We start from the raw sequence: 14,267 nt of genomic DNA on the forward strand, positions 1-14,267 counted from the left end.
CATAAATATATAGCACACATACCTCTTTCACTTTATACGCACACAAACACCTCTTTCACTTATTACGCACACACTTTTCACTTATTACGCACACACACAATCTCTTTCACTTTGTATATGCACACACACCCCTTTCACTTTATACGCACACCTCTTTCACTTATAACACACACACAATGTTCACTTATTACGCACACACACACATCTTTTTGACTTTATACGCACACACACCTCTTTCACTTATTACACACACACACCTCTCACTTATCACACACACACACACACACACACACACACACACACACACACATCTTTCACTTTATACGCACACACACCTCTTTCACTTATTACGCACACACACTTTTCACTTATTACGCACACACACACACATCTTTCACTTTAAACGCACACACACATTTCACTTATTACGCACACACACACTTCACTTATTACGCACACACACACACATACCTCTTTCACTTATTACGCACACACACACATCTCTTTCACTTTATACGCACACCGCTTTCACTTATTACGCACACACACACACACCTCTTTCACTTTATATGCACACACCTCTTTCACTTATTACACACAGACGCACACACACACACACACACACACACACACACACACACACACACCCCTTTCACTTTATATGCACACCGCTTTCACTTATTATGCACACACACTTTTCACTTATTACGCACACACACACCTTTCACTTCAAATTATGCACACACCCCTCTTCACTTATTACAAACACACACTTCACCTTAATAACACACACACACACACACACACACACACACACACACACACACACACACACACACTTCACCTTAATAACACACACACACTTTACTTTCCCCTCTCCCCTATATCACTTAATAATATGTATGCACATAAACACAGGTGGATGCGATGCCTCCCCTGCCATCCCCCAGCACCCCATACTTGCGCCACACATGCTTGATCCGTGGGCTTCATATCTGTGACTATGGCTGGCCGGGACGGAGGAAGAGAGTGCTTATCCCGGCCAGCATTGTTACCATGGGGACTGCTGCTCCTGAGGAGCTGTGCTGTCCAGCGCCACCTATAGTAGAGTCAGCCCGTTGCCGGCGGCTCTATGAATAGACCAGCTCCTCCGTCTTTATTGCAAAAAAACCCCAACCTAATCGTTCAGCTGGGGCGATGGAGTGGAGAGCAGGGGGGGTTTCTAGGTACTCAGAAACCCCCCTGCGTGCGCTAGTGGGGGGGGGGGGAGCGCACGCAGGGGGGGTTTCTGAGTACCTAGAAACCCCCCCTGCTCTCCACTCCATCGCCCCAGCTGAACGATTAGGTTTTTTTCAGCAGCATGGCCCTCATAAACAACATCGTACATCGGACCTGCATGCATGTTCGATGTGCGATGCAGCATACAACCCGCAGGAGATGGCGCATCGTACACAATATCTAGCATACACACTCAACATTATCGTTAGGAACCGGACGGTATTAGCTGGATCCTACGCGATATTGCGTAGTGTGTACACACCTAAACAGTGCAGGTTTTGGTGATATCCAGGTTTCAGCACAGATGGTTCAATCAAAATAACTGAGGTACTAATTAAGTCATCTGTGCTCAAGCATGGAAATCACTAAAACTTGGACTGTTAGTGTGCCTTGAGTATCCAGGTTAGGAATGCTTGATGTAGATCAATGTGTAATTGATGTTTGCACACTGGTGCACACAGGGATGGTTAAAAATCCCCCTGAAATGACAGATTTCCCACCTACTCTGAGGACATAGAAAAGGGGTGGAAAAATATGATTAGCCCCCCCATATCCTCTCGAATCATGGCATTACACCACCAGGGGTAGGGCATATGGATGTGAGGTTCATGGTCCCACCCAGGGGTGTATCTATACATTGGCCAGGATGGCACTCGCCAGGGGCGCCAGGCAAGGAGGGGGGCGCCGCCTGACTGTGCCACCTGCGGCCAAAGGGTAGAAAAGCAGTACTGTCAGACTGTACCTGCTGAGAGTCTGTTACTGCTGGAGCGGCGCTGGTGTCCGGCAGCACCGCACTTGTAATCAGACTCAAAATAAACTACAGCTCCCAGCAGCCCTTGTTGCTGGGAGCTCCCGGCAGCAAGGGCTGCTGGGAACTGTAGTTTATTGTGAATCTGATTACAAGTGCGGTGCTGCCGGACACTAGTCTGATAACTAGTGCAGTGCGGTGCTTACGGACACCAGCGCCGCGCCGGCAGTAACAGACTCTCACAAGGTACACAGCAATTGTTATATAGCACAGTGCTATAGGTCTATATGTTGTTGAAGATAATAAATAAGTGTCAGTGTTTGGGAGAAGGGACTGTAGTACCTGGAAAACTACACGATTTTCATGCATGTTAGATGTAAGTAAGTAGTAAGTAAGCGAAAACTTTAACTTGTTGAGTGTAATAAAGAAAATACAAATCTTACCTATTTCAAGGCCAGGTACAAGGAAATGTATATCAGTTAATTGTGTAATTGATCATTTTATCTTGGAAGTGATGGCACCCTGATGTTTTTTCTAACAGGAAGCACTTCTACCATCCAACTAATGGTGTTTGGTTAATGGCTGAGTCCATTTGAGGCTCATCTCACAGCAGCTCATTAGCATTTTATTTGAGATGCAGTCAAGATGCCGGCGTTTGGCATCCCGGCAGTCGGAAAGCTGATGCCAGCATCCCGAAACTGTTCGGAATGCTGATGCTGGTGTCCCAACATAGATAGCGATGCAGAATGCCAAAATCCGGATCAAGTTGGTGCCAAAGTCTCCACTGGTGGCAAGCCGCATGGGAGGGTTAGGGTTAGGCTGTGAGGGTGCGAGGGCTAGGCTGCAGGGAGGGAGATTAGGAAGGGTGGGTTAGGGTTAGGCACCACTGAAGAGGCTTTTGGGGGGGGGGGGGGGGCGGGTTAAGGTCAGGCTGTGGGAAAGGTGGGTTAGGGTTAGGGAGGAGGGATGGTGTAACGTGAATACGAGACACTACTGTGAGGTGTAATGAGAATAAGGGACACTACTGTGTGGCATAATTTGAATTGGAAGTACTATTGTGTCCACGCCCTTCCCCCACAAGACCATGCCCCATTTCCAATAATCAAACCTTAGCCCCTTACTTTGCCAGGAACGCTCGGACCCCTAGATACACCCCTGGTCCCACCCCCATCAGAAATCTGTTACTGCATGAAAAGTACAGTAGTTTATTTATATGTTATTATGTTTATGTTATATAATAAACTAGCTGGAGTACCCGGCGTTGCCCGGGATTTAAAGAATGTTTGTTTACAAAAATAAATGTAAATATTAAACACACAGTATAAATAACATTGTAGATAGCTGAATACCCGTGCTTCGCTACGGGATGAGGATGGTAAATTAGACCCTGCTCTTCCCACCATACAACTCTCAGTCTGTGGCTTCCTGCTGCCTTCATTCCCTTCCTCACATCATGTCAGTGCCCCTGTGAAATTATCATTTTTTTTAACAGTTTCTTATGTAGCGCAGCACATTATGCATCTCCTGATATACTCTGTGCTGCTGGGGGACCGTGCTACTTCCACTATATAACTCTCAGTGTGTGGGTTTGTGCTACCTGCATTCCCCTCCTCACATCATGTCACTGGACCTGTCACATGCAGCCCTGTCATCACTGACATATCATGCATCTCCTGATATAGTCTGTGCTGCTGGCCCACCCCTAGGGGTGCTAGTGGTGTGTTACCCCTACAGTGTTTGTTCCCAGAGTGTAAGTCATATGAGTAGCAAGTTTGGTGTAAATTGCTCCTGGCATTCCAGAGTTATGCTGTCTGCTGAAAAACTCTGTGCTGCTGCCTCACCCCTAGGGGTGTTAGGGGTGTCTTACCCCCACAGTGTTTGTTCCCCGCTTTTAAGTCATAGGTGTACCAAGTTTGTTGTAAATTGGTCCAGGCATTTGGGAGTTATGCTGTCTCTTGAAATACTCTGTGCTGCTGTCCCCAGGGCCGGTGCAAGGTTTCTCGGCACCCTAGGCAAAACTTCAGCCGCCCACCACTTCCCAGTCCCTCAGGTGAAAGTATGGAGTCGGGGTCTTATAAGTTCCGGACCCACCCAAATTACCTTCAATGCCTCCTTATCTAATTTCATCCTCTCTGTACAGTCCATACATAACCTTACATATTTTGTCTTTCTTCACGTTCACATCCTCCTGACCCCTGACCAATATTGCTGTATGACCTTTTCATACAACCCAGTAAGAACATTTGCAATCTGCAAAGACCTTCATGCAATAGGACAGACAGTGTAATGGTTAGCATTACTGCCTCACAGCACTGCAGTCATTGATTCCCACCATGGCCTTAACTGTGTGGAGTTTGTATGTGCATGTGCTTGCGTGGATTTCCTTCGGGTAATCTGATTTCCTCCCACAATTAAAAAATATACTGGTCAGCTAACTGGCTCCAACAATATTAACTCTAGCGTGAATGTGTGTTTGTGTGTACATGTGGTAGGGAATATAGATTGTAAGCTCCACTGGGGCAGGGACTGATGTGAATGGGCAAATATTCTCTGTAAAGCGCTGCGGAATATGTGTGCGCTATATATCCCAGCAATCGGAATACTGGCGCTCAAATCCTGAAATCTATCACAATGCCGACGCCAGAATCCCCAACGTAAGTATACACAGGAGAGTGCAGGCTGCGGGTAAAGGGTTAGGTTTAGGCTGCGGGGAGGGAGGGTTAGAATTAGGGATACTTACAGATGAAGCCTCCGTTATCTATGCATGCCTTGTCACGCCGGGAGTGCACAGAGCAGCTTCCCATTGTAAGCATCTGTCTGGGCGTGCACGCACGTCCAGATGGAGACGCTCACAGTAACTAGGTGCGCCCAGGCGGGCACGCCTAGTCACACTGGGAGCAAAGATAATGGAGGCCACATCTGTACCTCCACTGCCCCTGTTGGGATTTCAACCCGTCTGACCGCCAGCATCCTGTCCCCAACCCACTGGCAATAATACGTAGCACATATCCTTGTGTATTAATGCCTATCTCCCAATAGAGTGTAAGCCTGCAAGCAGGGCCTTCCTACCTCTATGTCTGTCTGCTAAAATCCAGTATTGTTCTATTACTGTTGGTCCAATTATAAATAAAAATAATAAGAATGATAAATAAACTAATTCTACAGCAGTATTAAGTACAACAAGCAGGTGCCAGCAGCTTGATTAGTAGTACTACTCACTGGTCCCACCTGAGGAGGGGAACAAGCAGCATTGCGGTTATATGGACACCACTGCAGGAGTTGATGATATATTATTTATATATATATATATATATATATATATATATATAAACTCAGAGCCTAAAACTCAAATTTAGTTAGTAATAAAATAAGAGTGAATACAGCCTGTCTTCCTTATGCTTCACAGTCTCTCTGAATGAACACAGGAATCCTCCTTCTTCCCTACAGCCTACTGGCTGCACACAGTTTAACTTGACTGACAGCTGGTCAGTTTGCTCAGCTCAGGGAGGTTCGGTTCGGGCAGTGGCAGGAGTGCCAGAATGATTTCACACACGGGGGGGCAAGTTTGAATTAAATTTTGCCCCCCCCCCCCCCCCCTCCCCTCCCCTCCCCCGTGGTGCCAGGCTCCTCTCCTTCAAAACCCCCTCATCAGTGCAGGGGGAGCGCTTACCTCTGTATCCCCGTAAGCGGCTTTAAAGGCAGTGTGCTGCCGCAGGCAGGGTACGGTGACCCCTCTGTACTGCCCGGTTGTCTCTTCACTGGTGATGCATGACAGCTGGGCAGTACAGAAGGGGCACCGCACCCTGCCTGCGGCAGCACACTGCCTTTAAAGCCGCTTACGGGGATGCGGAAGGAAGCACTCCCCCGCACCAGCACATCCATCGTGTTTGGGGGGGGGGGTCAAGCTGCCCCCTTGCCCCCCCCCCTTCCCCGTTCCGACACCTATGGTCGCAGCGGTCATGCAGGGTAGGGGGAGAGGGAGAGACTGTGCGGGATGCAGTCACGGTGGGTGGTGGGGAGGGAGGGAGGAAAATCGCGGGGTGGTGGGAGGCTGAATGCATCTTAACTGTTGACAGCTGGACACTTTGCTCAGCGGCGAATGGGGAGGGAGGGCGGTTAAGATGAAGGGTAGGGGGGAGGGTAAGAATATGCGGGATATAATTGCGGGGGATGGGGAGGGGAGAGAGAGAGAAGCTGTATACACGAGTATGTGGTTGTGGCATGGAGCGGGAAATGCTGGGTGCTATCGCAGGTTGGAGGGGAGCTACATTTAACAAGAGCCAGCTTACGTTAACCACGTAGAACTCATGCTGTCAGTGCCTGCTTATAATGGATGGGCGGCTGCGGAATCCCAGCTCCTGGTCTAGCTAAGGAAATAATAGAGGAAGCATTAATCTACAATGTGCAGCGCCGCCCTCTAGTGGCCGTTGCCCATAGGCAGCTGACTAAAGCTGCCTAATGGTGGCGCCGGCCCTGGCTGTCCCACCCCTAGGGGTGTCTAACCCCCACAGTGTTTGTTCCCAGATTGTAAGTCAGATGTGTACCAAGTTTGGTGTAAATTGCTTCAGGCCTTTCACACTTTTGCTGTCTGCTGACATACTCTGTGCTGCTGCCCCACCCCTAGGTGTGCTAGGGGTGTCTGACCCCCACAGTGTTTGTTTCCAGAGTGTATGTCATATGTGTACCAAGTTTGTTGTAAATTGCTGCAGGCATTCCAGAGTTATGCTGTCTGCTGAAATACTCAGTGCTGCTACCTCACCCCTAAGGGTGTCTTCCCCCGACAGTGTTTGTTCCCACATTGTAAGGCATATGTGTACCAATTTTGGAGTACATTGCTCCAGCAATTCTGGAGTTATGCTATCTCCTGATATACTCTGTGCTGCTGTCTCCCCCCCCCCCCCAGGGGTGCTAGGGATTTCTAATTGTTTTAGTTGCATCTGCCGTGTTTAAATACCCTTGTATGTAAAAATTTCACAATCCTCGCTTGTAAACTGTGGATTTGTATAGAAAGACAGAAGGACGGATTTTCGCTTGTATATAGTAGATATATATGTGCATGTACAGTATTATACATTTATATATTATGTGTGTGTTATATACAATACTGTATATGTGCATGTGTGCTACATATATGTGCTCTCTCAACCCCTCTATATATTGCCCTTGGTTTGTGTATTTAGCAAGTAAATGAAGACAATATTTCATATAATGGATAATGACAAAGTAGAAATAAAAAATTAATCTCCACATCCCAATTATCAAAAATTATGGATGATCTTGGTACTAGAGTATGCTTGTATGCAACCTTTTTTTACTGACACACTTGCTGTGTATTTTGGGGGTCATTCTGACCCGATTGCACGCTGCAGTTTATCGCAGCGATCAGGTCAGAACTGCGCATGCGGCGGCGCCGCAGTGCACCGGCGCATGCCAGACAGCCGAAGGCCATCGCTGAGCTACGATCGCCTCTGCCCGATTGACAGGCAGAGGCGGTCGCTGGGCGCGGGGGGGGGGGGGGGGGGTGGAACGGTGGCGTTTGGCAGCCGTTTCGTGGGCGCCGTCCAGCCAACGCAGGCGTGGCCGGGCCGTGCAGGGGGGCGGGCCACAGCGGCTGCGTGAAGTCACACACAGCCGCTGCGGGCCGGGGAGCGTCGAGTAGCTCTCGGCCAGCACGCTAAAGCTGCGCTGGCCGGGAGCTACTCCTAAAGTGCAAAAGCATTGCACTTCTGCGGGAAGGGGGGGGGGGGGGGGGAAGGGCGGCACTGACATGCGGGGCAGGATAGCCCTGTGCTGGGAGTCCCCCCGCATGTCTATTGTCATGATTGTAGCCCTGCAAAATTTTGCAGGGCTACGATCAACTCGGAATGACCCCCTTTGTCTTTTGCTAATACACAGAAGCTGTACATAAGAAACTTGTAGAAAATAATGGAGCTGGCATTACAGAATATGACTCATATAAAGTTTAAAAACAAACAACGAAAGTGTTATAAAAATAAAGTTGCTATTACTTCAGTCTGATCTTTCATTGAACATAGACTACAAAAATGAAACCTAATGAATTGAATAAATTATTTTTAAATATTTTGAGTCAAAAAGTTGTTGCCAGTTTACAACCAGAGCTTTCACAGGGCAATCACAATGCACAAATGTGTTGAGTTGGGCACTTGTGTATCAGATGTTCATCTGACAGAACCTAGGGCATGATTCAAAAATGGACACTAACGCAATCGCAGCTGCAAATAATGGGGGTCATTCCGAGTTGTTCGCTCGGTAAATTTCTTCGCATCGCAGCGATTTTCCGCTTAGTGCGCATGCGCAATGTTCGCACTGCGACTGCACCAAGTAAATTTGCTATGCAGTTAGGAATTTTACTCACGGTTTTTTCTTCGTTCGGGTGATCGTAATGTGATTGACAGGAAGTGGGTGTTTCTGGGCGGAAACTGGCCGTTTTATGGGTGTGTGTGAAAAAACGCTACCGTTTCTGGGAAAACGCGGGAGTGGCTGGAGAAACGGAGGAGTGTCTGGGCGAACGCTGGGTGTGTTTGTGACGTCAAACCAGGAACGACAAGCACTGAACTGATCGCAGATGCCGAGTAAGTCTGGAGCTACTCAGAAACTGCTAAGAGAGGTCTAATCGCAATATTGCGAATACGTCGTTCGCAATTTTAAGAAGCTAAGATTCACTCCCAGTAGGCGGCGACTTAGCGTGAGCAAATCTGCTAAAAGCAGCTTGCGAGCGAACAACTCGGAATGAGGGCCAATATGTATACAGCTAATGTGCAAAATTCTGCTAACGCTGTAGTCACCTGGAAATGGCCACCGGTGGCCTCACACATCTCAGCATGTGGATACAAGATGCAGCATCTATTGCAGATCATTAGATTATCTAAGGGTCTGAATAACGGTATCATCATTCAACATGGACACAGGAAGTGAGACACCGGAGCCACTATTACTGCATATAGGATCTCAGACACAGGCTCCCCCAAAACGACTGTGACCAATGGCGGCTCCAGAGGTGGGGCTGCAGCTCAGTCCAATATTCGAATAGAGGAGTCACACCAACTGCCAGTGAGTCCTGCACACCGATGTTTGGCAGCGGTTGGGGTGGCAGTTGGTGTGGCTTCTCTGCCACAGTTGCGACACGCCTGTATTTTTGCTGCCTCTCCCCATTACCTCACACAAACAGTCCTTGACTGTCAATAAATCCTCTCTGCGTACAACGTCCCAAGACCATCACAGCACATGCACAGAGCAATTTAGGCACATGTGCGGTTGCTCAGTAATTGCTCAACTACGAAAAAGAAATGGGTTAGCATGAATCACAGAATAAGGCCCATAGTGCAACTGCTGCTGCAGCCTGGGATGCGGAGTAAGGGGGTCATTCCGAGTTGATCGTAGCCCTTCAAAATTTTGCAGGGCTACGATCATGACAGTAGACTAGACATGCGGCGCCCCGCATGGCAGTGCCGCCCCCCCCTCCATTGTAAAAGTGCAAAAGCATCGCATAGCGGCGTGTGATGTCACGCAGCCGCTGCGGCCCACCACCCGCACGGTCCGGCCACGCCTGCGTTGGCCGGACCGCGCCCCCATAACGGCGGCCAAACTCCGCCGTGCCGCCCCTCCCGCCCAGTGACCGCCTCTGCCTGTCAATCAGGCAGAGGTGATTGCAGGGAAACAATGGCCTTTGGCCATCCGGCATGTGCCGGCGCATTGCGGCGCCGGAGCATGCGCAGTTCCGACCCGATCGCTGCGGTAAACTGCAGCGAGCGATCGGGTCGGAATGACCCAATATATGCCAGAAAAACTTTGCTGTGTGTATTATCTGACATATATTATGCGTCTGAATAAGTATACTATCGGCCACCCAGAGGCTATCTTTGCAGTCAGGTTGGCTTGTATCATTGGCAAAATAGTTCAGCTTAAACCGAGTACTAACTTTGCTGATTTTTTGTCAACAGTTAAGATTTTGTTGTAAATGTTACTAAACGGCGCTTTTCAAAGTCACCATATCTTCGTTGGTTTCAGTCACTGGTTTTCCAGTGTCAATAACATTAAATAGACAACATGGCTAGGTTTGTATTTAATATTATTACCACTTTAAATTCAGTGTCCGAAATCAACAGATGCAAAATGGCTTTGAAAGATGCTTCCGTTGGCCACCTGTGCAGGCTGAGGCTTACTAAATTGTCTAACTGCGTGAAATCGATGGTCGCGATGTTGGGGCCCAGCTTGCAACATCGGTTTCAGTGCTGGGATCAGTTACATGCAGTAGGAGTCTCTTCTGCTGAGACGTCTCCTGCATGCCCTCCTAGAGATCGGACGGAAATTCAGTGCTGCTTGCATGCGGTATTGAACTTCCGTCCAGCTCTGAATCAGGCCCATAATCATTGGATTTCGCTCCCAGTTCAGCTGATCCATTTCTTTTGGATTTAGGGCCTAATTCAGACCTGATCGCAACAGCAACATTTTTCTCTAATGGGCAAAACGATGTGCACTGCAGGTGGGGCAGATATAACATGTGCAGAAAGAGTTAGATTTGGGTGGAGTGTGTTCAAACTGAAATTTAAATTGCAGTGTAAAAATAAAGCAGCCAGTATTTACTAGAGATGAGCGGGTTCAAATGTAACGCCAGAATTAACGCCAGTTCGGTTTTATCTGGATGTTTCTTATTGGCTATCCAAAACACGTGACGTCCGTGAGCCAATAAGATGCCGTTTTGAGAACCGAGTAAATCCGAGTAAAACCGAAGTAAAACCGAACCCGCTCATCTGTAGTATTTACCCTGCACAGAAACAATATAACCCACACAAATCTAACTCTCTCTGCACATGTTACATCTGCCCTCCCCTGCAGTGCACATGGGGCCTAATTCAGACCTGGTTGCATGCAGGTTATTTTTTTGCACTGCTGCGACCAGGTAATCGGTGCCTACAGGAGGAGGGGGTAAGGGCTTTGCAGGGGTGCGATGGCCTGTGCAGTGAGCTGCACAAACAAAAGTCTGCCTGTCAGTGAGCTGCACAAACAAAAGTCTGCCTGTCAATCTTCTTGCGATCGCCCCTGCGATCGCTTCCGTCGTAGAAGCCGACGCTCTCCGGCGACCCAGGTCGCCAGGCAGCAACTCGCCTGCGCATTGCGGGTCACATACATGCGCAGTTCAGACCCGATCGCACGACTGCGAAATCGGGTCTGAATGACCCCCATGGTTTTGCCCATTAGAGAAAGATTTTGCTTTTGCAATCAGGTCTGAATTAGGTCCTTAGTTCTGAACTGTTGAAAAAGTGAAGCTGCCACAACAAATTGCCCAAGAAGTAAATACGTACTGTGGGGGTAATTCCAAGTTGATCGCAGCAGGAATTTTGTTAGCAGTTGGGCAAAACCATGGGGGTCATTCCGAGTTGTTCGCTCGTTACCGATTTTCGCTACGGAGCGATTAAGGCAAAAATGCGCATGCGCATGGTACGCAGTGCGCATGCGCTAAGTATTTTTGCTCAAAACTTAGTAGATTTACTCACGCCCGAACGAAGATTTTTCATCGTTGAAGTGATCGTAGTGTGATTGACAGGAAGTGGGTGTTTCTGGGCGGAAACTGCCCGTTTTCTGGGGGTGTGCGGAAAAACGCAGGCGTGTCAGGCAAAACGCGGGAGTGTCTGGAGAAACGGAGGAGTGGTTGGCCGGACGCTGGGCGTGTGTGACGTCAAACCAGGAACGAAACGGCCTGAAGTGATGGCTATTTGGCCCTCATTCCGAGTTGTTCGCTCGTTAGCTGCTTTTGGCAGCATTGCACACGCTAAGCCGCCGCCCTCTGGGAGTGAATCTTAGGTTAGCAGAATAGCGAATGAAAGATTCGCAAAATAGCGAATAGAAATTTCTTAGCAGTTTCTGAGTAGTTCCAGACCTACTCACAAATAGCGATCAGTTCAGGCCGTTTTGTTCCTGGTTTGACGTCACACACACGCCCAGCGTCCGGCCAACCACTCCCCCGTTTCTCCAGACACTCCCGTGTTTTTCCCTGACACGCCTGCGTTTTTCCGCACACTCCCAGAAAACGCCCAGTTTCCGCCCAGAAACACCCACTTCCTGTCAATCACACTACGATCACTTCAACGATGACAAATCTTCGTTCGGGCGTGAGTAAATCTACTAAGTTTTGAGCAAAAATACTTAGCGCATGCGCACTGCGTACCATGCGCAAGCGCATTTTTGCCTTAATCGCTCCGTAGCGAAAATCGGCAACGAGCGAACAACTCGGAATGACTCCCTTTGTGAGTAGGTCTGGAGCTTCTCAGAAACTGCTAAGAAATTTCTATTCGCTATTTTGCGAATCTTTCGTTCGCTATTCTGCTAAGCTAAGATTCACTCCCAGAGGGCGGCGGCTTAGCGTGTGCAATGCTGCTAAAAGCAGCTAACGAGCGAACAACTCGGAATGAGGGCCCATGTGCACTGCTGGGAAGGCAGATTTAACATGTGCAGAGAGAGTTAGATTTGGGTGTGGTGTGTTCAATCTGCAATCTGCCAGTATTTACCCTGCACAGAAACAAAATAACCCACCCAAATCTAACTCTCTCTGCACATGTTATATCTGCCTCCCCTGCAGTGCACATGGTTTTGCCCAACTGCTAACAAAATTTCTGCTGCGATCAACTTGGAATTACCCCTGTGTGTTACCATGTGAAATGATAACGCCTGTGTTTATCTACAGCAAACTGTGATGCAATACTTTTCTACTAGTTCTACTTTTCAGGACAAACACATGATTTTGTACTCACCTGAAAAGAATAACAGTGGAAATAATTGGGGGTGTTTATTGTGTCCTCTGTCACTAGTTGAATTTTCTCATCTTTCTTTAACTCCATCCCAAGTTTTAGCTCCCCCTGCAGATGGAGTATGGTAACACAAGCTTTCTCCACTGAAGGTTGTGTCATCTGAGCAGGTATTGTGATCATATAGTAGCTGCAGCAACATAAAAATAATGCACAACTTCTATTGAACAATATCACAAGTTTTTGGGCAAATGTGATTGGAAGTAATAAAACGTATTTTAAAATATTCAATTATATTAGTTAAAATATAAAATTATACTAGTTGAAATGCAATTCATTAAACACAATATTAAAGTGATTTTTCTCTGTATGCCGTAGATACAGCAGTTATTTGGGGCCTGACTGATGAACAGTACATTAGACTGTAGTCTATGGTTACATGCATTCTCATATGTTTCAGCATATTTTGGGTCTCAGGCTGAAGAAATTAGGAATCGACTTACGGTGTTGCAGCTGATGAAAGCGCTGGAGTAAAAAAGGACAGCATGATGGGAAGAAGGAGAAGCTCCATGTTCACACGTTCCTCCACTATCTGAGAATGCTTCTATCTAGTGCTTAGAACAATAGGGACAGGGGACTGTCTATCCTGTGCTGCTGCCCTGTCTGAAGACACCTGAGGACACAGGTCTTTCAAATTGGAGGATTTTGGGCTGAAAATGTTATTTCAACAGCAGTTCACGACCGCTTATCTCCTCTGCTGATAAAGGATTTCTGGCCTCACATGTAGGATTCATGGAATGTTGCCAGTGTGGATCTTACAAAATACACAGCTCTGCTGCAAGATAAAATGTGAATGAGGCTGTTCCCATTTGGAACACTGAGCAAAAGCATGGGCTTTCTCTGGGATCAGTTTTGTCATGCGCCTTCCCCATAAGCACATGCCCGTTTGTTCCAAATGGAGAAATAGGGCGAACGCCAATTCTCTTACTGGCACAGGGGACCAAAAAGTCTAGTTACGACTCTGCTGCATTTACCTGGCCCGCCTAAGATTGTCACTCATCATAAAGAAAATGAATATTACTAGGCAAAAGAATAACGTTTATATTTACAAAAGAGACACATTTGGACTTACTTGGGCATCTTATGGTCAGGGCCATCTTAACAGCAGTGTAGGCCCCTGGGCACAGCTATGCTCCAACGGTAGGGGTGGGGGATGCTATCAGCGGCAGCTTTGATGTCCCGTGAGTGGTAGAGGGTGTTCTATCTTCCGCTCAGCATGTAGGACCTGGAGCAGTAATTTCTGCAAATTACTCCTTTACCATACCTCCCAACTGTCCCGATTTTCGCGGGACAGTCCCGCTTTTGGGGGACTGTACCGCTGTCCCACCCGCGGGCCACAGTGTCCCGCGGTGGGTGGGGGGCAGTTGGGAGTCTCCATCACTCGCTGCCCTGCTTAGCAGAGCAGCGGTGAATAGACG

At 48.0% G+C, this 14,267-nt stretch overlaps 1 protein-coding gene across 3 annotated transcripts in view; it reads right to left on the reverse strand.

Annotated features, from left to right (window-relative positions):
- The window catches only part of LOC135056653 (alpha-2-macroglobulin-like protein 1), a 342,531-nt gene extending 329,047 nt beyond the window's left edge, over window positions 1-13,484 (reverse strand). For 2 of the 3 annotated variants that reach the window (XM_063962097.1, XM_063962096.1), the window contains exons 1-2: window positions 13,293-13,484; window positions 12,796-12,979 (exon numbers count right to left, since the gene is read on the reverse strand). In XM_063962097.1, the coding sequence (XP_063818167.1) occupies window positions 12,796-12,979; window positions 13,293-13,360 (252 nt within the window). In that variant the 5' untranslated portion in view covers window positions 13,361-13,484. Of the gene's footprint in view, window positions 1-6,315; window positions 6,386-12,795; window positions 12,980-13,292 lie in introns of those variants that run through there. The other variant, XM_063962098.1, reaches the window with a different exon arrangement.
- Window positions 13,485-14,267: the final 783 nt, after the last annotated feature.

Source organism: Pseudophryne corroboree, chromosome 3 (assembly GCF_028390025.1).
Source record: "Pseudophryne corroboree isolate aPseCor3 chromosome 3, aPseCor3.hap2, whole genome shotgun sequence".
Lineage (NCBI taxonomy): Eukaryota > Metazoa > Chordata > Amphibia > Anura > Myobatrachidae > Pseudophryne > Pseudophryne corroboree.